The sequence below is a fragment of the Ceratosolen solmsi genome, unplaced genomic scaffold, assembly GCF_000503995.2.
Source record: "Ceratosolen solmsi marchali unplaced genomic scaffold, CerSol_1.0 scaffold7, whole genome shotgun sequence".
Classification (NCBI taxonomy): domain Eukaryota; kingdom Metazoa; phylum Arthropoda; class Insecta; order Hymenoptera; family Agaonidae; genus Ceratosolen; species Ceratosolen solmsi.
This window is the reverse complement of record NW_011948413.1, coordinates 4,635,198-4,660,465: the sequence shown is the minus strand read 5'-3', so window position 1 is coordinate 4,660,465 and position 25,268 is coordinate 4,635,198. Positions and strand designations below refer to the sequence as shown.

The window sequence follows — 25,268 nt, the reverse complement described above, 5'->3', positions numbered from 1 at the left end:
AAATTCCCTTTCTTAGATGCTTAAACAACACGTTTTCGTAGATTACTCAATGCATCCAAATCCGTATTTTCTAAATATACGAAGAATGTAAAATTTATAAAAAAAGTTTCCGCTTTAGTCAAACGACGTAGACTTCAATTTTTTTATTTTTATTTTTATTTCTATTTCTTAATAAACTCAGGTAACATTCCATTAGTTAATAGATATAACGCGATTATTAATTTTTCTTTTATTATCGATATACTATTGCCAAATATTTATCCGTTTTTATTTCTACTTTTTAATTATTATAGCTGTCTCATATTAAAAAAAAAAAAAAAATTCATATATAATAAAACTATACTTTATATTTATTTTTTATTACTAGGAAAAATTGTCATTAGGTGTTGGATAATTAAACTGAAATTTTAAATGTTGGATCTAATTTGTCTAACATGGAAATTAATATACTTTTTTTTTTTTATTAAAAAATTAATAAGTTTTATTTAATTTCAACACATATATTGCCAAAGTCAATTTTCAAGTTAATAATAATGAAATATTTCTGACATATATTTAGTATTATAATGCTACCCAATATCGATGGACAATTGATATTAATAAAATGTTTCGGCTCGTGGTATATTAAGTTCTCAAACTTTAGCCAATAAAAATTGTTAATTAATTAAAATATTTAATTTAAGAGGTCTATATAAAATACAAATGCATGCGCAATGGGAGAAACTTAAGGGGGAGAAAGAAGATTCCTCCTAATAGGATTATTATCTTCCTATTTGTTCCTAATTTACGGAGCCGATTTCTATTCTTGAGGTTAAATTTAGAAAATTGAAAAACGGAATGGTTATGGATGTCACTGACTGCGTTTTCTTTACTTATTCATTCAAGTGCGAACGTCGAAGAACCCGAGTTTCTTAATTAGCATATAGTTAAAAGTACAAAAATACAAGGTTGCTCAACATCTTATTATCTAATTGATAATATTCATATTATAATGTAAGAACGATATTTTATTTGATTGAGAAAATTCTATACTTTCTACATTATTTTTTTTCATTTGGTTGCCTTTTGCTTTTATAGGAGTTATTTTATAGGACAATGGTTTATAAACAATATATGCAGTTCATAGTATTGAAATTAATAAATTATTATAATCTGTAAATATTTTCTGTTGTGAAGCTAATTGTCACGTAAATAAAAGGAAACATGCCAGATATAAAAGTAACGCCTTTAGGAGCTGGGCAAGATGTTGGTAGAAGTTGCATATTAGTATCAATGGGTGGGAAAAACATAATGTTGGATTGTGGTATGCATATGGGTTTTAACGATGAAAGAAGATTTCCAGATTTTTCATACATCGTTCCTGAAGGGCCAGCAACAAATTATATCGATTGCGTTATTATATCGCACTTTCATTTAGATCACTGCGGAGCTCTTCCATATTTCACTGAAATGGTAAATAATTACAATAGCTTGGTAAATCACTATTTAGTGCATTAATAATTGTTTTAAATTCATATTATTCAAGGTGGGATACACAGGACCAATATATATGACACATCCAACAAAGGCCATTGCACCAATATTATTGGAAGATATGAGAAAAGTCGCCGTGGAACGTAAGGGTGAAAGTAACTTCTTTACTTCACAAATGATAAAAGATTGTATGAAAAAGGTTGTAGCAGTAACTTTGCATCAATCGGTCATGGTTGATTCAGAGCTTGAAATAAAAGCTTATTATGCAGGCCATGTACTTGGTGCTTCGATGTTTTGGGTAAGGGTTGGCTCGCAATCTATAGTATATACGGGTGATTATAATATGACACCGGATAGACATTTAGGAGCTGCGTGGATAGACAAATGTAGACCCGACCTTCTTATATCAGAATCTACTTATGCCACTACGATAAGAGATTCAAAAAGATGCAGAGAACGAGATTTTCTTAAAAAAGTGCACGAATGTATAGATAAAGGTGGCAAGGTATTGATTCCAGTATTTGCACTGGGACGAGCTCAAGAATTATGTATATTGTTAGAAACTTACTGGGAACGAATGAACCTGAAGGTTCCTGTATATTTTGCTCTTGGTTTGACAGAAAAAGCTAATAATTATTACAAAATGTTTATTACTTGGACAAATCAGAAAATTAAAAAAACTTTTGTGCAAAGAAATATGTTTGATTTTAAGCATATTAAGCCATTTGATAAATCGTATGTTGATAATCCCGGAGCTATGGTTGTTTTTGCCACACCTGGAATGCTGCATGCTGGCTTGTCATTACAAATTTTCAAAAAATGGGCTCTCAATGAAGCTAATATGGTTATAATGCCTGGATTTTGCGTACAAGGCACCGTGGGTCATAAAGTATTAAACGGTGCTAAAAGAATAGAATTTGAAAATCGTCAAATAGTTGAGGTTAAAATGGCTGTTGAATATATGTCTTTTTCTGCTCATGCTGATGCAAAGGGTATTATGCAATTAATACAATATTGCGAACCAAAAAATGTAATGTTAGTTCATGGAGAATTTACTAAAATGGAATATTTAAAAGATAAAATTAAACAAGAATTTGGAACAAATTGTTATAATCCAGCAAACGGAGAAACATGTGTTATTACTACAACGTCAAAAGTCCCTGTCGATGCTTCATTGGCACTTTTGAAATCCGAAGCCAAGCGGTACTCTGCATTACCTCCTGATCCTAAAAGACGAAGGTTACTACATAGTGTATTGATGTGCCGAGAGGATGGAATCTGTCTTGTTGATGCTGAGGAGGTAAGATGACTTAGTTCTTGAATTATATATTATAATAAGAAATAGAAGAGACTAATGTTAAGAACATGTAGGTTTCAAAAGCGGCTGGAATTACAAAGCATGTGGTGAGATTTACATCAACTATACAAGTTAGAGATCCTGGACCAGCGCATTCAACAACTCGAAAGTTACTGCAGCCATTACAAGAAAGACTGTCGGGCTGGACAGTTCAGCTCACAGATGGTTCAATATCAGTTGAATCAGTTTTGGTGAAAGTGGAAGGAGATGAAGATGATCAAAAGAGTGTATATGTATCTTGGACAAATCAAGATGAGGATTTAGGAAGTTATATTCTTGGTTTTTTACAAACTATGCTCAGTTAGAATTATTTTTATTAAAACACCAACATGTATATGTTTATATATTACTATATACAAATATATACAGATATTGCTGTTATGTAAAATATATATGTATTTCAAGAAATAATTAAGTAAATAAGCTTGTATAAATTTTGTAAAGAGATCATTTTTAGAAAATTTATATATTTTTCAAAAGAAATAATATATCTTATAAATACACTAGGCAGATGTAAAATGAAATATTTAACCGTTAAGTAATAAATTGTTTTTTTATTTTATAATTTTTAATGGATAATCACTTTTTTAATGATACCCGTTGCTTATGTTAAATCTTATAATAAATTTACGAATTGATGAGAGAATTTTTTTTCTTTCTTAATTTGATTTATTATTTTAAAACATGAATACCGAATTGAAACAAAGGAGACAATTAAAAAGTAGGAACATCTTTTGAATAACCGATCCTCAATTAGTTACATTAATTTACTGCAATAGTGAAATGGCAGCATTAAATTAATTTTTAATTTCAATACATATAAAACTAGTAAGCTTAAGTACAATCTAAGTTAATATCTCGGTTTTCCAACCTTTTAATAGTACTCCTTATTTTCTAATCAGTATGCATATTATTTTCAAAAATTGTCAAAAAAATTTAAAAAGCCATTTTAAAAATTTTAGTAATCATTTAACTGACAAAATATTTATTTTCTTTCATAATTCAAAGGATAGTCAAATGGATTAAGTTAATATAATTTGATTGTTTAGTTAAAAAGCTTGATCAAAATTTATCATATATTTTAAGAAGATAACAAATCTTTTTATTTATTATTATTGCACATATTTCAAAATTTCTTTATCTTTTCGCATACAAATTGATTTTACTGCCCGAGACAAATCTCATTTGCGGATTTATGATACAATTTTTAATACATTCTCATGTCCAAATTTAATTAAAATCATCTGTATTACGAACACACGGTTGTTCGTTAAGAAATTATCCTTTTACATACTTCCCTTCAAATCCTTATAAAAAGGATTTTATTATGGTGTATTTCGTTGAAATTGATTGCAAATTATCAAGTTATATACATATACATATCGTACACATACAAGCATATGTTTATATATAAATATATATAAATATATATATGCATATGCATGCATGCACGTATACGTATATGCATACGCGTGTGTATATATATTGCGTATACAAGCTATATTCTTTAGACCGTTAGATTTCTATACAACAAAAAAATATTCTCTTCTCGAAAAATGCATATTGCCCTTTAACATGTAACATATTCGGTTTATATTGCGCATTAATAGTCATTTAAATCTATTAATGAAACCATTACATACACCATTTTCAATATTCCTTCAATCTTTTTAAACTAACTACGTGTTTAATTGTTTATATTTCATCCACATAATAAAATATTATATTTGTATAATAAACATTATCCGTAGTATTTTAATTATTATATTAGTCTTCTCGGTAGCAAAGTCTGCTGTTTGTGTTTTTTCAACATGACTGTGCATGCATCTGACACATTTATTTTCGTCTTTCCTTATAAAGCATATGTTTTCGGACTCGATTAATGCAGTTTATTACTCGGGGTTACTTTTTTCCGGAACCACCCTGAAATTGATCAAAAATATTATTAAAATAATCGTTACACATATATACACACTTCATATATTCGAATATTGCCACAATATAATATTTAATTAATAGTAATAATACTTTACAATTACACATCAATTATTTTAAAGCAAGTGTAATTAAATTTTCTTATTGAGCGATTTAAGGAAAATATGAACCAATAGTTTTATTAGTTAACTAAAAAGTTAATAAAAAAATATTCTTAAAAATTAAAATTGTATTTCCAGAATTTTTCCAATAATTTTTATCCATTTTCTTTAAAGTGTTCTCTTTGCTTAAATATCTGAACACTTTTTAATTTTTATCATTTACACTTATAATATTTATAAATACAAATCTAAAATTTGCATTTAACTGTAAACGAAATTGTACGGTTGTTAAAAAATATTATTTTTTTCTTTCAAATTAATATTATTTAATCTCTATAATTTTTTAATTTCTTCTTTTTATACTCATTATAATAAAAGATTAACTGTAAATGAAATTACCTATAAACAAAAAAAATGTTTGGTTGTCATAGAATATTATTTAATCTCAATATGCCAATTTTTTCTTTTTATATATAATAGAAATATAAGAAATTACTCGCTTCAAAATAATTAATATGCTTTATTCGGTTCTATTATATTACTTTTTTTTGTTGCTTAAAAATTATACAATTTTCGTGAACTAAAAACATTTAGTAACCAACCATTGTTAGCAAATTTATTACAAGATAAACACAGGCACGTAAAACAAAAAATTACATGAAGTTCTATAACTACTCCTGTGATAAATATTGCTCAAATTGTAAAATATAAGTATACGAAAACAATTAAATATTTTATCAGAATTCAATGGGCATGTGAATCAGATCAAAACCAATGCATCAAAATCTATACATATATACAAATACAAAATTGTACTGCTATAAACACTATAAAGCCAAACTTAAGTTACTTAAAGAGTCAATAAACAAAAAGAAAATCATTTAGATTACTAATAAACATTTCCGCTGATTTGTTAATGATTAAATTACAAATGCATAAAAGGGATTCATATATATATATATATATATATATATATATATTTGTGTGCGAGCGCGCGCGCGCGCGTATGTGTGTGTGGTGAGCGCGTGTGTATGCATACAACAATTTAATTATAACAAAAATTAATGAGTAATATGAATAAAAATGGATATTAAACTATTGCTTCACAATTGAAATATTATAGTGATAATATCAAAAAATATATTTTTAATTTTTTAAATAAGACTTTAAGTACAATAATTATGCCAATTAAATTGATGCCTTTGAAAAGTAATATGGTTAATTTTATAATACAAAATACTTAAAAATTTAATATTCACTATTAATAATAAATTAATATATTAATTTATAAAAATGTGGTTGACAAATATGTGTAATTATTATAATACAGACATTATTTAAGTAAACTTTTACTATTATTGTTACATCTAATTTCTACCAGATTATATTAATAAATGTTATGAAATTGAATAATATATTTTCACTGTACCGATATATATATATATATATATATATATATATATATATATATATATATATATATATATATATATATATATATATATATATATATATATATATATATATATATATATATATATATATATATATATATATATATATGGTAAATACTGATATATACAGTATTGTTTTCACGCCTATTATGAAGCTGCTGTAATATACTTTTAGTAAGTGCTGAAACCGTTTAACCCAGTGTTTGTGCTATTCAAAACAAAAAATATAATTGTGCTAATTGAATTTAGTATTTTAGCTATATTATTCTCTCCAAACGTTTTAATTGTATAATTTTATTTACACTTGAACCATTTTTAGTGTTATTTGCTTTGGCTGCCCTATACTAATATTGTTTCTTTAAATTAATACAAATATTCCGCTTGATAATGTAAAAGCCAAACTAATATTACTATCTTACAATCAAATTATATTACCATCACTAATATTTTAGTGAAAACGAGGCCAAAAAATATTAAAAGTCACTCTTGTTTTTTTTTTTTTTTTAAAACAAACTTTTCTATTAATAATCACGATTATTAAAAACATGAATATTTGATCATAAAATCAATATCTAAATGAGTTTTCAATGTTCAAGTTGGTTGTGTAATATGTGGATTGCCAAATACACGACACTTTTATGTAGTTTTACATGAAATAAATAGAAATGTAAATCTTGACACATATAATAGGAAAAAAAAGTAAAAAAAAAAAAAAACCCATAAAATACGTTAGTATATCATTTTCATAATTAATAAGTAAATGGCGAAATTTCATTTTCAACTCTAATTATTATTATCATTATAACTTGAAAAATATATATATAAAAAAAAAAACATAACTTTTTTGCTATTTAAAGTACTTAATTAAAAGTATTTGAATATAAATTTGTAATTAAATTTTCATTAAAATCTTTAATTAATAATGACACTATACTAATAAATTACTGAATTTATTGTTCAATGGTAATTAATAAATTGGCCAATGTAAGTAATCCTTTTTAAACAAAAAACTAGATATATTTACATAATTTGGCGAGTGGCTAAGTACCTTACATAAACCCATGATTGAAATTGAAAATATCATTTTTGAGGCATGATTTGGCAAAATGGGTTTTTCGAATGAAATTCTACAATGAGAAATTTTACAAATGAATGAATTTTCAATGATGAATTGTTAATGGACATTGGATAAAAACAATGTAATTCTAAAGGTGACGGATGAAAAAACTAAAAAAAATTCACTAGCTGCCTAGCATTTACCTTTTTGGTAAAAAGGCAACAGCTAACGTTTGAATGGAATCACATTTTTATTTGCGTACCTGCGAATCTGCGCCTCTTTGCCATGGCTTTCTTAGTGGACTGTCAGAACAACCAAAACACAATAGACACGTTATTACTAAAAATGTTAGACTAAACAGAATGGTTCTATATTTGCTTCTTAACGATTGCACTGCTCCAAAATTATTTGTTTTGCTGTGAATACACGACACGTATCACAGCATTTATCTTAACTGGTCACAGAATTCATGTTTTGATTTGGTTTTTAGCAATTTATAATTTGCTAGGTCTTAATTTAATAATCATAAATATTGTTTGCATTTCATTATTAAATATACATTTATCTTCAGATTATACTACCCGTCACCAAAATAATGAAAATATCTTCTGTATACACCTTACATAAAAACTTTCTTTGTAAGAAAGATATATTGCCTTACTTCTTTGCATATTTCGTACAACCGGACAAACACTGGGAGAAAGGTTATATGTAAATCTTACAGAAAGGTTAAATGTCCCATTACTAATTAAAAAGAATGCTCTTAACGAAAGGAAAAGGAGTTATTGTGAGATTAAAAAAAAAAAAAAAAAAAAAACTACCAAAAATGTCAAATTAACTGATTTCCAACAATCACAAACACTACATATATAAAATTATATAATATCCAATAGCTAAAAGAATAGTTCTGCCTTGAAGTGGAGGAAAATTTGCACATATGTAATAATGAAGCAATTTTCTCGTGTACAGTATCAATATAATTTACAAAATTTTACATAATAATTTTACAAAATTAAAACGAAAAACATAAACAAATTAGTGGAAACAAAAAGAAAGAAAAAAAAAAAAAACACAGAAAATTGTAAAAATATATATATCTCTATAATAAATTTAAGTGCATGAACAATTTTTCTAATCATTCAAATTTATGTCACGATTTTTTGAAACCTGTTTCTGGGTTTACCTTTCGTTTTTTCTTGTGTTTTTTATGCTGCTGTCCATTCAAAGAATTGCAGCTATTTTTTATACTATTATCTGTCATATGACAGGTATTGGAAGCAAGTTTTGAGGTAAGGGAGCTGTTGTCGATATCTTGTTGGGACTTAGCCGAACAGTCGGGTTCAGTTAAGGAACATTTTTCAAGCTCTGTATTCTTGAGGCGGGATTTTTGTAAGGCAGTTATCAAACATTTCTCTCCTAGCATTGGCTATATATTATTGACATATGTATTATTAAATGTTCAAACGTACAGTATGAACGTAAGCTTTCACAGATTATAATATAATAAAGTATTTTGAAATTCTAGTAAATTTGACGGAGCTTTGAAATAATTACAGCTACGATGAAATTTAAAAAGCAATGGCTATAACATTAAAACGAAATTAATATAATTTATAATAATCTGTGAGATTAGTTTTATAAGCAATTCAGTTTAAAGCGCATTAAAGACATTTGATTATAGTTATTGACATAATGAGAATAATGAATTAAATATCCTCGGAAAAAATAGCAGTGCCTTTCGTATGTTAACTGTTAAAAAGAATTCAAGTTTCTCGAAAGCACCTGTAACTTTATGCATGAATCTCCATATACGCATTTAATTCTCATGCTATTACATTTGAAACCATTGTTTAAAAAAATAAAGAAGTGAGTTTTCGTATAATATCGATATTTTTTATTTTTGTGTTTTTTATTTGTAATACTGACCTCAGATAGCGGAGAATCGGTAACAGGAGGCCCATTTAACGTTGATTGGTCTGAACTACTACTGCTACCACAAGTTTCACTCTAAAGAAAACAGAACAATCATCTTTATTGTATCAGGCAAAAGATTTTCCCCCAACAGTCGTACCTTAATTTGGGATAATTCTTGTTGCAACTGTGAAACGACTTGCTTTTCTTGATATAATTCTGATTCACTAACTTCTACAAGTACAAGTAGCTCTTTTATTTTTTCATCTAATGCTGCTCGCTTACTTATTTCATTTTTTAAATTTTGTGATAATCGCGCATTTGTCTAAAATTGTTGATAATCAATTTAAAATTTAATTGTACATTAAGATTAATATAATTATTACATACCTCTTGAAGTTTTTCTGTTTCTATTGCATCTTCAGTTATACTTTGATCATTCGCTGACTCACAATCAGCTTCTTTATTCAACACCTCTACTTCCGATAACCTTGATTCCAAATCTGCTATCTTTTGTTGAAGCTATCAACATATAATTAATATAATTTTCGAATTTTTTTTTATAAATTATTAAAAAAAACAAGTTTCCATTACAAAGCACAATATACATTTTATTTTTTCTACTATAATAAATTTTCAAAGTTTTTATATAAACATGACATTTTATATTTTGTAAATGATAAAGCTGATTTTCAAGAATCAAAAGTGTTTATAAAACATGCAAAATTAAACACCTTATGCTTTCCAAATAAAAATAAGATAAAAAAATTTTTTTGTTTTTATTTTGTACGGAAATTTAAAATTTCATACACAAGCAATATTAAGCAATAGAATCTTATATAATATGCATAAGTTATCTTATTAATTATGGTAAAGTGTTACTAAATATATATGTACAAATAATAAATTACAAGTTCTTGAAAGAAATAAAAAATACTGAATATTTTGCTATCATGAGAAGCTTCCTACCTCACTGGTAATAGTGGGAAGCGATTTCTCTATACAGTTAAATGCAAATTCAACTCCATCACTGTTCTGTAGCGTAGAATCCTTAGACTGATAAACATATGCACCCATGAACTATGACATATACCATTATCAAGCAAGAAACTACATTTTCATGCTATATAACTTAAATATTTAAATTTATTTCTTGTTAATTAAATTAATTATTTTCAATGCGCAATATATACAATAACCTTTTTAGTGATGTATCTATCAATTTAAGTTTTATTATTTAATTAAGACATATTTTGGTTTTCAATTCAATTTGGTTATTAAAAATATTAATCATTAATATTTATTTTATAAATATTTTCAATCATGCATAGTAAATATTTTAACCGCATAATATGTTGTATAGGCATTAAATAATAGTTACCTCATTGTTAGATGTTTTATTCTGAAGATCGCGAATTTCTACCCTGAGATTAGAAATTTCAGTTTCTTTCTGCCGAATTTGTGTTTGCCATCTTTTCTCTTCTAACTCAATGTTACTCTGAAGCTTATTCAACATTGCCTCCTATAATAATAATATATATATATATATATATATATATATTTTTTTTTTTTTTAAATATTTTGTACTGATAATCTGACCAATTAGTATTAATAATAATTATTATATACAATACCGTGTCATAAATAATTTGTTTGTAATGGTTCACTATGGTTTGTAAATTTTTATTAGTTTTTTCAAGCTCTAAAGTTACGTCTTCAGACTTAACATCCTTATTCAGCTTATTAAGAATTGTATAAACTTTTTCCTCAAAAACTTTCATCCACTCGTCATACGACTTTTCTGATACTTCGATATCTGGGAATATCCTCTGTAATAAAGCTTTAGTCGCCTCTTGCTCTTCAACTTTCAATTTCTGTACATTGTCCTATAGGTAATTAAAAACAATATTATATTAAATATTTCATATTCGTTTTATATACAAATTTTTAATCTAATCTTAAATTAATTGATTAAGCACACAGCAATCCATGACTATTCCAGACATCGTACAGATATTAAATGTGGCAATTAAATTAAATTAATTTAGAATTTACATATGAAAATTTAATTTAATTTATTCTTATCATTTTCAAATAATTGTTATGTTAAAGTAACATATGATAAAGTAATGTAAAACAAGAATATAAACAGTGTGGTGGAATCAATTTACTAATAAGTCTTTGAAATTTCCAAATTATTTAAAAGTAAGATAATAACAGCATACATCATATTTTGAGTTTTGCTGCTTCAAGTCGTCTTGTAATCGTGAAATAATGCTATGTTGATAATTAATTTCACTTCGTAGGGATTTTACTTGAATGTTAAGTTGATCGAGCTCTTCCTCCTTCTGCGTCGTTGCTGTTGTCAATGCAGTAATCTGGTCTTCCTTCTGTGCCAATCTAAAAAATACAATTTAAACATATTTTAATGTGATTCTGTAGGACTGTAGCGGATTATGAAGAAGTATTTGAAAAAAATTAACATACAAATTTGTACTTTCAATGAGCTGAATGTTATTTTTTTTAATTTTCTCCTCAATTCCGTTTTCTCGACCTTCTACAGCTGGGTGCTCTGTAGAGGCTGTCAGTTGAGAAGATAACTGTTCATTCTTTTCGCGCAATTGTTTTTGCAGTTCTTTCAATCCCCCTAACTAAAAGCACGAATCCCGTAATATTAGATTAACAAGTAGAAGATGTTAATATTTTTACCTATTTTAAGATGGAATTGAAGTGTTAAATCTCTTACCTGTACGGAAAGCCTTTCATTTTCTTCTTGTAATCGTATAATTTGCAGATCTGCCTCTGCAGACTTGGTATCCTTTGTCGAGTTCGTTGTGCTATTAATCTTGGAAAATTCAGCTCTGGTTTGTGCTAAAATTTGCTGGATCTCACGAAGTTCTTCTTGACATTTATTTAAATCATTTTGTGATAATTTATAGTTGTCCTGTGATCTAGCCAACTCAGATTTTGTCAATTTCAATTCATTTCGAGTTTCGGTAGATTCTAGCTCAAATTTCTTCAGGTCGTTCTGCGCTTTTTGATATTGCAACTGAACATTTTCCAGTTTGGACAAGGCCTGCTGCAAGTCTTCTTCTTTCGTCTTCAATACAGTTGTCAAATTCGCTCCATCAGGATTGTCACTATTATTTTCCTTCGAATCGGCCAGTTGCTCGGCCTTTAACTTTGTCAATTCGGATTGTAACTTGTCCAACTGCTCTTTCAAGCAAATAGTTTCGCTGGCTGCGACCTTGGCTGCATCAAGTTCCGTTTGAAACCACGTAATTTTCTTCTGTAATTCTTGCTCGTGGTGAAGCATACTTTTTATCCTATGGTCCATGTCGCTTTGGGCTCGCCGGGACTCCTAAAAATAAAAACAACAGTTGTTGGAGAAAGAGGTTCGATATTACCCCGATTGTCACCCACGAATGCCAACCTCCAGTTGCCGGTGCGCGTCCTGTAGCCTGTCGCCCGTCTCCTTATAATGCTGAAGCTGCCCTTCCGAGTGTATAATCTGCTCTTGCATAATGGTAATCTGCTGTCTGAGCATCTCGATCTCGTGTGTGCTGCTTTCGCAGGTGGCTTGTAGCTCTTGGGACATGGTTATGTTGACGGTCTGCAGCTCCTGGTACTCTACGTGCTTCTGAGCGAGCTGAGCTTTAAGCGCGTTCTCGTTGTCTCGCATCTGAGTAAACTGCACCTCCAGTTGTTTACGCTGGGCGATGAGCTCCTGCTGCATTTGACCATGGGTTTGGCCCTGATCCTCTTGCATCTTGTGAATAATAGCGGAATCTTCGTTGATTTTGCTCTGAAGCTGCTCAATTTGCCGAGAAAAGCCCTGCTTTTCCGCGCTGTGGCTTTCGAGAATGTGCTGCATGCGGGTGTGAAGGGTTTGGGCTTCCGTAATCTTGGCGTTCAGTGCCTCTTCGAGTTGGCGAACGCTAGCGGTCAGGCGCGAACGCTCGCCATTCAACTCGGCCCTCAACTCCAGGAGCTTATTCTGGACGGAAACGCTCGCCTCTTGTTCATCTTTGAGCGCTTTCTCCTTTTCCGCGAGCTGCTTCTTCAGTTTGATGACTGGATCGGCGCGACTCTCCGTCCATTCTGCATGTTCCCAAGGATTCTCCTGCTGCTTGTTCAGCAGCTGATCGATGAGAAATTGGATCTCTGTGCGGCTGAGCTCGGCTTTCTGCACGAGAGGCTTCAACAGGGAAAAGTTTATGCCATCCTTGTCGCCACCTGGCAATATCAAATGCACTGGATTATAGCTCGGGCTCGATTTATTACATCGGTGATCGGTACATTTATTATCTCAATACTTATATAAATATATATATATATATACATATTAAATATTGATTTTTTTAATTTTTATTTTAATTTTTGCTTTTGTTTTTGTTTTTTTATAGTAAATTTTGTGCAAATTTCACAAAAAAAAAAAAAAAAAAAAAAAAAAAAAAAATAAAAAATAAAAAAAAATAAAAAATAAAATAGTGTAACGTATGCGAGAGTTATTCCCATTGATTTATATAATCGCAAAAGTTAGGTAAAATCATGCTATTCTCAATGCAATTATTATTATTTATTAATAAATTTCACTAATTTGTAAAATTAAATCCTATTAAATGCATAATGTAAAAGAAGTTGTTCCTAATATAGAAGCAGCCTTGATGGTAACTGTTCGGGACAATGACCCAAGTGTTTGAGGAAAGGGAAGGGGACTGATTCTACCTCAGCCGCATTCCATCGCTCTTAGAGGTATATGATTTTGACCTGGGCGAATCCTTCCGTAAAACAATTATGCCATAAATTTGCCCTACGAATTTTATTTACTCGATATAATAATTCGTTCCTAATTGTTAAAAAGTGAAGAAAATAAATATTTTATTTATTTATTAATTTTTAATAATGTAATAACGATGAAATGGTAAAAATCGCTTGAATTGGATAGAATATAATTAGAAAAGTAGCTCGAAATTAGCTCATAAACTGGTCAAAAAAAAGTATTACAGTGAAGTCTAGATTTACAGTAACGTTTATTTAAGGTCAGCGCTTAAATCGATCCTATGTTTTGAAATTATATTCCTATGTATAGAAATTATTGATCCTTTCCTCTGTCTCCATAATCTATTCGATAAAAAAAAAAAAGTTCTCGAAAATAACAAACTGTAACTATGTCAAATAGGTTATAGATAAATAAATTAAGTATCAATTTGCATGTAAGGTTCTTTCTTATAGATCTGAAATATATTCTATCAAATTGCAAGTGTCAAGGGTTTTATTTTAGTCTCTAAAAGTTTATATATAAGCTATCTACATGAAAAGACAAATTCGAAAAAAATGATAAATTTCGATAAGGCATCCGGACTTATTTTTAAGTATTTGCTCTGATACTGGACTCTTATCAAGTTTCTGTTCACGCATTTAAAATAAAAGCAATTGATTACGAGAAAATTTTTCTTTTGTTTTTAAAATTCATGATAGCTTTATTAAATACGAAAAATTAATAACATTTTGACTTACCAATTTGAGCAAGAATATCGTTCTTTTTCTTAACTTTCTTGGATTCTTTATTTGATGATTGGACTGGAATAATAGTTTCCCTAATAATCTCCTTTGGTTCCTTAGATTCTTTAAGTTCCCTTGACGATTCTTTCGGCTTTTCTTTTATTTCCTTAATATTTTCCTTATTCACTTGTTGCACAGAGGACGACACTACCTCTTTTTTCTCATCCTTGTGATCATCTTTCTTTTTTGAATCCTTTTCCTTAGCATTTTTCTTAGACTTCGTTGGCGTTTCCTTAGGCGATTTATTCACAATCGATTCCGATTGACTAATTTGATGTAAATTCTCTCGCTAGCAAAAAGTAATTTGAATCAAATTAACTAATCAGAAGCACTAATTTATGTAAATGCCATTTGAGACGATAGCGTTAGTCATTATTTATAAATGAATTGATTGATAATTAATCAAAACTCATATTTTAATGCTATATACAAAAAATACCAAAACCCATATTTTAATTAGTAATACCCTTTCTCTACAATAGATGCATGCAAAAGCTACCAAGCACTCACACTGTGACTTCTAATGAGTTCAAGATCATCCTTTGGTTGAATGACATCAAAATGATTGCTTTCTTCGTGAGAAACAGTTTGCAAAGAATTATACTCATTGGTCAGATTTGTAGCTTCATCCTTATTCACTAAGATTGGTTTAATTTTTTCAACCTTTCCCTTCTTCTTACTGATCTTTCCAGTATCCTAATATATTAATGCAAATAAACAAGTAATTCCCAATAATTAAGTGTAATATGTTATTTGAAAATGTATTGCAACAAACTACAAGCTTTTCAATTTAGTGAGTTTAACCGAAGCTAAATAAATTATAAAATATTTCAAATTAAATGCTATATCTACTTAAATATGTAGTAATAATGATATGAACAATTAATTTATGTAAATTCATTTAATCAACTATTCATAATAGTGTGCCTATATTAATCTAATAAAATCTTACTAAATTTCAATTGGACATAATGCAAAATCTTTTAACTTTTAACGCATTCAAATGTATTTTAATTTAAATCGGAAGATATTTTATTTATTATAAAGATTCAAAGTATAATATATTTAAGCACTAATGAGGCTATTTAAACCATGATTTTTATTCATATACGAAATTTAATAATTTACTTTTTCACCTTTGAGATTACTTTTCTTTGATATCTTGCCAAGTTTAAATACCTGAAATTAGTAGATCCAAATTATGAGCATTTGGAATTTATTAACAATTTTTAATTTGATTTAATCTCAATATCATAATAAATAACTATTAAAAGATGGTAAATTTAATAATAAAATTTAATGCTTTTTTAATTGAACAGTTTTTTAGTTGTTGATGTAATGTACACATTCGTAAGATATTTTGTTACAAACAATTATTTTAAAGAGCCTTCAAAAGGTTATGTATTTATTACATTTGTTTTATATTTCTTTTAAGTCTAAGTTTTCTTAAAGTTCCCTAATTAAAATGAAGAAAACTTACCAAGGCATAATAAACTTAAACAAAAATCAATTGAAATAATTCAAGAAGAAAGTTTGTCTAGATAGATTGTAAGAATAGTTTTACTGAAAATTTATTTAGTAGCAATTTTTTACAAAAAGAAGAATCGTTAAGAAGCGTCGAATTTCGTTACCATGGTTATAAAAAATAAAAAATAAATTACTAAACGAAACACACACACACACACACACACACACACACACACACACATATATATATATATATGTATATATATACTATATTGTGCACACAGGGGCTCTAGCAGACATGCACGCACGCACCACGCACGCACGCACACACACACACACACACATACAGGTGTATTTACATACAATATGTCTGAAGTGATAATAAACTAAAAACTAATACTGACACTGTTTTCTATAAAGGTATTATTGCTGCTAGTCTATTAGAAATGAAAGGTTAAGTACAAAAGCACTGACTGGAACATAACATTATATTAAAGTCCTTGTGGATGACCTACATGTGCAACATCCGATACGTCAACTGACATACCACGTTTCATGCGTGAAATGGATGAGAATTCAAGATACTGAATAGTAATGTACAAACTTGCAAGCAGTGTTAAGGTTAAGGAGGATTAGATAACAATTTCATATCTTTTACATATTATAAACAAGTGTAGCGATTTCAAGCATTTAAGTGTATTAATTTGTAAGAAGTAGCATACAAAATTATGCGTACGTTAGCTAATTAAAAATTAATTTAATACTTGAATTCATGCACGATTTAGTTATAATTTTTATTTCTTTTAGTCAACCGAGCATACTAAATTTCAAATGAATATCCAACATACTTGCATCGTTGGCTCCGGCGATAGAATTTGGGGAGTTTCTTCAAACTGTACATGTTCGGCTCTTTCATCCTTTTCCTCTTTATCTTCCTTCTTTTCCTTAACTTTCTTACCAGTTTTATTTTTATGTTTTTTATCTTTGTTTTTTTCTTTTTTACCTGCGTTAAGAAATTCACAAATTGATAAAATGGGGCCGTGGCAGTGTCTTATTTTACTGTACATTTCATTGATTAGATATAAGTAATATATAAATTATGGTGGACATGTTCGATTAATGTAAATTACCAAGTAAAAGATCGTCTGGTAGTTTGCGCTGTTCCGCTATAGCCTCTTCGTAAGATTTTTCTTTCATGGCAAATACAGAGACAAATCCAATGACTAATGCAGAGATGACAACTACTACCACATACACCAAGCCCGTTTGCACATCCATTTTTCCTGTGACTTAAACTCTGCTACACAAGTCAAACACAATCACTGTTTACAACCAAGCGAATTAACAATGTAAAAGAACGATTAAGTTACCGGAGTATGATTTAAGATCGTAATGCAAGGGTCAGGCAAGGGTCAGAAGTTGCACGATCGAGATATTTCAAATTGATAAGCAAAGGCGTGGAGGGACAGTCAGTGTTGGGCAGATGGTAAATCGGCGTGTCGCACAAGCACTGGCAATTGTTCGGGAGAACAAGTTGAGCGCACTCACCACTAATGATTTTACAGCAATGCGGAGTAAAACTTTTGCCAGATAAGAAGGAGGAGACGAGGAAGCGAGACGAGGTCAGGCGAGGTCAGGCTTCGGGAGCGTAAGGGATGCGCGGAGCTACGCCCGGGGATACGCACCGCTCGTGCGTCAAGGTCCGGAAGCCGAAGAGCTTCGCAGCAGCTGTCGGGTCTTTGGCCTCGGCGTGTGTGTCGCGCCGGTGATCACGAGGTGCGGCAACGAGAAAAAGTGCGGATGATACGCGGGTCGAGTCGCTCGCTGCCTGAGACAGAGACCGGTGAGCGAGCGTACGTTTAGGTGTGGGACTGGACTCCTGCACGGGAGCTCCAATCGATGGTCCTCTCTGTGCGAACTTGTTGTCCGGGGCTGTACGCGCTAGCGACGGGGCTGTGACGGCTGTGACGGCTACGACGGCTACGACGGCTACGACGGCTACGACGGCTACGACGGCTACGAACAGCAGCGAGATGCCGGGCTGAACGACGAGGAGAGGGGGATGGCAGAGTGGGCGAGAGATGCGCGCCTCGAGAAGGGGGACCGTCGGGTGTCGTGAGCGGCGGCGGCCCACAACGAGCAGCGACGGCGAAGGGACTCGAGCCTCGTCTCTTCTCTCTTTCACGCGCGACGTACCTTTGCTTCGCTCACCGCGAGAAAATTATGGCGGCCGGACGTCGCGAGAGTGTGGCGAGCGCGACTCTCTGCCCGAGGAAGAGTTTACAAGCCACGCCTATTAAAATCACGCGGCTCTCGATTGGCGGGAATCTTTGCCACGTATGCATCGGCGGCTACAGCGGCTACGGCGGCTACAGCGGCTACGGCGGCTACGGCAGCAGCATCAGCGACGGAAGCAGCGACGGCAACAGAGGCCTCCGGTGGTACTGCGGAGCGCCTCCCGTGAGTACGGCACTTACGCACCACTGCCGACTGGGACTAAAAATATTTGTGGCTAATTGTAAGCGGCGCGTTAGCCGGGCAAGGGACGGGATGGCGGAGGGGGGGGGGCGGTGGTGGCGGTGGTGGCGGTGGTGGCGGTGGTGGTGGTGGCGGCGCAGAAGAAGGTTTCACGATGATGACGAGGAGGAGGAGGAGAGAGAAATAGTGAGCGATGGAGCGAATGACGACGAGTAGGAGGGAAGGAGAACAGCGTTCATTCATCCGACTTTGATCGAATAATGAGTCTACTTCTACTTTGCTCGGGTAGTTTTCGCCGCTCAGCTTATTTTCTGGTTCTTTTTTCCTCTTTCTACCGTTTTCTCCATTGTTCTTTTTTTTATTGTTTTTTGTTTTGTTTTGTTTTTGTTGTTTTTATTATTAAATAGCCGTATATCGAACGAGAGCTGACGTGTCTTGTATCGTCGTGGCTGACGCTAACTCGATAAGTAGTCAGTCGTGCATCTGCATTTTGATATTCCACGTTGTACTTCGGAAAAACCAGGAATTCTGAATACTTGATAAAAGAAAAAAGCATTTGGCGCAACGGTGGCGATAATGATAGATGTTAGTGGGTAAAAGGTGGGCATGGTAATTGGGTTCGGCCATTGGGAAAATGCACGAATAATCATGGTAATAGATGCAGATTGATGAAAATTTTAGGTGAAATTTGCGAGCAATTTTTTATTATGTGGGATAGACATGAGTTCGTCATGGGCTGTGTGCGGCGGCGAAAAACCGAAGGCTGTGAGATGGATAAATCGATAGGAATGAAAGTTCACGTGAAATGTAAAAGTTCTTTTTCAGCATTATCATGAATTTTTGCACAAATAGGTCACATTATATTTTATGGCCGAGTTAAACAGATAAAGTCGCAAACAAGTTTAGTTAGCAAGGGAATTGTTATCTTGTAGCGTGAGCACTGATAGATGCACAAGCATATTGCTCGGCTAATTAAAGTTAATGCTTTAAAAGCAATGTTTAAACATATTGTGCAAAATTTTAAGCGTACATTTGAATTTCATTATAAAAATATAGCAATATTCGAGCATCGCGCATTATACATTATTCAAAATAATGTAAGCAAAGACATCGGTAAATACTCGATGTACATCGATAGAAGGAAAAAATTACGTTTTCAGTTTAGGAACATCGAGTAGCATTTTTCTAAATAGCAACCATTTAATTTCCCGCCACTTGTACAGATTTCTCAATTAATATCAAATATTTCCCATTACTACCAACGTCGCCTGTAAAATTAAATTGACAATAACGATATAAGTGAAGATAAGAAGAACGGTTCTTCAAATAGAAAAGGATACTGCCATTACTACTGTTCATACGTACATTTTGTCCCCTATTAAATTATCATATCTTTTCGGTTTTTCGAGCTCAGCGATACTTTTTAACATAACCTTATTTTTAATCGTGGATTAGAATATATTATATATCAACTAAACATTAAGTTAACATATTTATGTCCGTTAAATACTGTTAAGTCAAAAAAAAAAATATATATATATATATATATATATATATATATATATATACAACAATAACAAAAAAAAACTTTTAACTTTTAAATATATGAACCATGTGTACAAACATTTTTATTGAGAATTCAACATAGTTCTAACATCCTCATCGAGAGTGAAAGTTATTCATTTTCATTTACTTTCTCGACTTTTACAATCGCCCTGTTTTACCGATAAGACAGATTTAATTATAACAGCTGTATTGTTTATGAATTATACATTCAAAAAAAAAACGATGATTTGTTTTAACGTTAAAGACTATTTCCTAGTTATGCCACAAATATTATGTACTATGTTAAACAAAATTTTGAATAGAATCTTTTAATAAGTAAAAATATGAATTTATCGAGCGTGCGTGTGCGCGCGCGTATATATATATATATATATATATATATATATGCATATATGCATATATCGTAACATAAATTTTTTTTATTTTTTTACACATTAAAAATCAACGTTTCTTACTTTTTTCTTCTATGATCTCCAGCTGTTATGCATTTCAAAACTTCGTATATATATGCATTTACAAAAGAAAATGTATGACATTTGAATTGGACTATTATAAAATGTAATTATACTCGACTTTAAAATACAATAAAATCTGTTTGACTGGTTAAAAACTTTTTCTTAAACATTAAATATAAAGACAGTAATGCAATCAATGTCTACAATAGTCAATTTATGTAAAATATTTTATATACATGGCTATATAATAAAATTAGTACGTAAATAAAGTTCGTAAAACTATATTCCTTAGAATGCATATAAAAGGTTAAAAATATGCCAAGTAAATTGCCCAACATTTTAACACAACTATAAAATAATTGACGTACGCTGTTAATAAATTTATTTGACAATCATTTGTTTGAAATAGAATATATAATGCCGACAATGTTCAAAATAAAATGTTTTATTTCACATTAAACGCATTGATTTTAATTCAGATAAATATACTTTAGCTTAAATTATAACAATTTCGAAAGATTGTTAATATATATATATATATATATATATATATATATATATATTTTTTTTTTTAAATTTATTTACAAATTCTAATTACTTTGAGTGGAAGTTATTCTAAAACAGAAAAAAGTAACGACAGTTTTATAATTTGCATAAAAAAATATTTACACATAACTATCAGTACAAGAATCTTTCAATCAATAATATTCAAAACTTTTTCGTAAAAATTGAATAAACGAATAAGTATTCATAATTTTACCTTAATTATCATAAACGATAAAAGTACAATAAATATCAATAACTATTTTTTTTAACGCTTTTATTCCGGCCCAATTTAAATTGATTGCTATTGACGAAGTATTTTAATTCATACATCAGTTTCATATGGAAATTCTCAATTCTCAATTCGTGTACGACAATAAAGTCGCGTCATTCAAGTTATGTCCAAACTCAATAACTATAACGTTGATCATGTGACTTTTTAGCCGCGACATTATAATTTTACAATTCGTATACGCTTGGTAGTGATTTACTAGATGTTTCATACAATAAAGATGTTGAGTGTCAAGTGACTATTCTGGTCCTATTAGTAATCTTGTTCATTAAATGATTTTGTAGCCAGTTAATAAATTTGTAGACGAGCCCAGTAAAAGTCTACTTGTAAGCCTACAATATAATAATATTAGTAGTACAAAATTATTTATTTTTTAAGCAAACATTTTTCCAAATATTTTAGGGATGTTTTGTTTTATTAGAACAAACATTGAAATTAACATTTTCGTTAATTCATACATGAGTACATAATTTAAAAAGTATTAGTAAAATTCTGTATGATTATGGCTTTTAATACAATTAAGAAAAAAAATCATTTAATAAGCTGACTTCGTTTCATTAATTAAAAAAGCATTATACCGAGCCATCAACTTATATAATTTATTTTGTAACGATGAATAATCATCGTCTTTGTCTAATTCATTCTCTTCTTGATTAGATTGTGGTATTTGTCCATTAGCAATTGTAATTCTTTCTAATTTATCTTCTAAAATACTGATCGAGCGATAAATTTCATTCTCCTCAATTAGCTGTCTTAATTTATTATCCTTTTCCTTTTGGATAGCTGGCTCATCGTTCAGCATAGACAATTCTTTTTGTTGTTCTTTATCAAAATCATAAATAATTGAATCTCTTTTAGCTGTTTCATTATATATTACTTCAGCTTTGCCTTCGTAATCATTTACCTCCACATTTATTTTTGTTTCTAACGATTTTAATTTATTCAAAATTAATTGAAGCTTATTATTATCTTGTTTCAATTCTTCAAAACTTTTGTCATTTCTATCATTGAAGTTCTGATTCATTAATGATTTAAGCATGTCCGTTTCATCCGACATAAATATATTGCTGTCCATACTTTCGGTTACATTATTCGATATCTGTTCTAAATGCTCTATTATCTCTTCCTGTAAGTGGCTTAATCTATTAAGTTCCTCCGCTTTACTTTTTACCAGCGATGATCGAAAAATGTCCATAATTTCTTCTTGCTTATGATACTCGTTATGCTTTACTGATTTTTCCGTCTGAATTTCATCTGGATTTATTTCCAGTTGTAATAATTCTTCTTCGGCATCAGCAATTTTTTTTTCTATTTCTATGATTTGCTTCTCAGCTGAGGAGGCATCCAAATTTTCTTGGTTGATCTTTTTATTTTCAACTGTTGAATTGTTCCTTAGTTGTTCTAAAACTTTATCCCTCTTCCTTTCACCTTCCACAATTTTAAGATATAACTTGTACGCTTCTTGTTTCATCTGAAAAAATATAATCGATCGATCATTAAGTAGCAGAGACGATTTAATTAATACAATATAGCGCTTACTGGTGAAAGAACAAATTTTTGCTGTATTTTAAATTTCTCATCGGACAATTGAGCTTGATATTTTTGCAGTACATTTATTTCTTTTTGCACATCAGTCTTATTTTTAAGAAGCTCGTCATATTTAGATCTCATTTCCAGAGACATATCCCCTAGCATCTTTTCAGCTACGTTTCTCTTAGATTCAATTTCTTTATTTAATTCGGATAATCTTTTTTCAGCCTGCTCACGCTTTTGAAAAATTTTCTGCATTTCGACTTCTTCGCGATCGTTGAATTCCTTAAGTTCTTTTACTTCTCTCATTATCTCATCTTTATTGGAGCCCAATACGGTTTTATTAAAAGCAACGTAATGCTCATTAATTTGCTCTTGCAATTTATTGAATTCGACGTTAAAATCATTTGTTTTCTGATCGTAATCCATTTGTGCCCTATCTTCGCTATTTTCTTTCTCAACTTGGCGCGTTATCACTTCAATTTCATTGTTTAATTCTCGAATTTTTTGCTGTAATATTTGCTCATAGTGCCTTTTATCTTGAATTTGCCTAAATGTATTATAATATTACATGTACAGCTTTTATACAATTTTATTATAGAACATTTATATGCCTTAGTGAGCTACCTTGTTAATTTAGGAACACCTTTCGACGAAGCGGTAGGAATACCTGCTAATCCTTGTTGCATAACCGGACGATCGAGAAGCTTGGCATTTGGTTGTGCAAAATTCCTAAATACACCTGAATTTGTACGTGCCAAGCTGGCTGAGCTAGATGTGTTAATTCTAGGGGCAGCAGTTGGCACTCTATTAATCATAATGCCAGTGGAGGGTGGACGAGACAAAACGTTTCTGCCACTAGTCGGTGGTCTAGAAATCCCATACTCCGTTATATCGGTTTTGAAACCTCTACGAGACGTTGGACGTTCCATTTTACCATAAGATTTCACTGACATTGGACTTTCAGGAGAGTATCGCTGTTTGTCATTAGAATCCTGCTCCCTCCTCCATCGTGTCACCGGTCTCTCTCCAGACCTACTAGTGGATGATCTGTCGTACTCCATTTAACTAGCCAGTCGTATCCTTTCTCCCAGCTTAAGCTAAAAATAAAGTAGCTTTATAGAATTTTAATGCGATTAACAATGAAAATTACTCACTCCTACCATCATACACTTAACGTCATACCTTCTAAAGTTATGTAGCATTTGTGATGACTTTGGTAACTAGGGGTAACCAAAAACTTCACCATACCTTCACTCACTACGTAAACAATACCAGAGCAGCAAGGCCAGTTCGAATGCATGTGGGGAGTACATTACAGAGCCGTAAATTAAACGGCCCCGGTATGGGACGTTCGAATAATGAATTCGAAAAGCCAGAGCTTGGCGCTTCGACGTAGCCGAACCCGCGGTGACAACGCCGTACAGTTCTCCAGTTTATCGACGGGCCGCGTCAGGAGCGCGGTCGACTTGCGCGTAACGTAACGACCGACTCGGCAATCGATAACGCACGCTCAAGGTCAGGACAGTCGTGTAAGAGGGCGCTGCTCGTAAACTGCACTCTCGGTTCTCGACGGGTGGTGCGGGTAGTGTGGCCCCACGATATCTGGTTTGGTGGCGTTGGTTGCGCGCGCTCAACGGCGGCTTTTCGAGTAGTTGGTCGTTGGCGTTTGTGGATAATCGTGAATCGCGGCGAAAGGGGCGCACGCGGTAGCGATAAATGCCCGTTGCGCCGAGTCGCTAAGCAACAGCGCGACTGACTACGCGCTCGAGGTGTACCGCCCTGGTGGTTCGTTCGCTCGTCCTGGAGGTGAATCGCGCCTCCTCCAAGAATATAATTGAGAGCAGCTCGCGGACCGCGCGATAGTTGCGACTGGAGGAGCATTTGATTGTCGCTGGTCGGCAAGTTGACGAAGGTTAGGCCGCGCCGATCGCGCGTCGGTTTGATAAGGGTCGACGCTGATGCAGGAGAGGATGTCCCCGTGTCGTATCCCTGATACGGAAGCTTAAGGAGTTAGGATCGACGTCTAGAGAAGGAGCCCCAGCCCATTTTGAGACCTTAGGCTTTATAAAACCGCTGAACCG

At 31.5% G+C, this 25,268-nt stretch overlaps 3 protein-coding genes across 9 annotated transcripts; 1 reads left to right on the top strand and 2 right to left on the bottom strand.

Annotated features, from left to right (window-relative positions):
- The first annotated feature begins 1,104 nt into the window (after positions 1–1,104).
- Positions 1,105–3,154, top strand: IntS11 (integrator complex subunit 11). Its single transcript, XM_011506040.1, has 3 exons — positions 1,105–1,452; positions 1,526–2,773; positions 2,845–3,154. Exons 1-3 carry the CDS (start codon positions 1,204–1,206, stop codon positions 3,133–3,135), a joined length of 1,788 nt encoding a protein of 595 aa, XP_011504342.1. The 5' UTR covers positions 1,105–1,203; the 3' UTR covers positions 3,136–3,154.
- A 1,125-nt stretch (positions 3,155–4,279) lies between these two features.
- On the bottom strand, positions 4,280–18,304 carry LOC105367351 (kinectin). Of its 7 annotated transcripts, XM_011506034.1 has the most exons (16): positions 18,006–18,304; positions 17,169–17,617; positions 15,364–15,549; positions 14,809–15,142; positions 12,722–13,524; positions 12,035–12,649; positions 11,776–11,939; positions 11,514–11,688; positions 10,923–11,174; positions 10,670–10,810; positions 10,258–10,368; positions 9,679–9,810; positions 9,449–9,613; positions 9,304–9,384; positions 8,561–8,803; positions 4,702–4,753 (listed from the first exon to the last, which is right to left on the bottom strand). In XM_011506034.1, the coding sequence occupies exons 2-16, from the start codon at positions 17,385–17,387 to the stop codon at positions 4,733–4,735; spliced, it is 3,642 nt and encodes a 1,213-aa protein (XP_011504336.1). In that variant the 5' UTR covers positions 17,388–17,617; positions 18,006–18,304; the 3' UTR covers positions 4,702–4,732. The 7 variants fall into 7 exon arrangements, with proteins under 7 accessions (XP_011504339.1, XP_011504341.1, XP_011504336.1 ...); XM_011506037.1 differs by lacking the exon at positions 8,561–8,803 and adding an exon at positions 7,640–7,679 and having other exon boundaries at positions 4,280–4,753; positions 17,169–18,304; XM_011506033.1 differs by having other exon boundaries at positions 17,169–18,304.
- A 3,618-nt stretch (positions 18,305–21,922) lies between these two features.
- On the bottom strand, positions 21,923–24,329 carry LOC105367646 (intraflagellar transport protein 74 homolog). Its single transcript, XM_011506414.1, has 4 exons — positions 23,812–24,329; positions 23,194–23,734; positions 22,233–23,125; positions 21,923–21,986 (listed from the first exon to the last, which is right to left on the bottom strand). The coding sequence occupies exons 1-4, from the start codon at positions 24,246–24,248 to the stop codon at positions 21,923–21,925; spliced, it is 1,935 nt and encodes a 644-aa protein (XP_011504716.1). The 5' UTR covers positions 24,249–24,329.
- Positions 24,330–25,268: the final 939 nt, after the last annotated feature.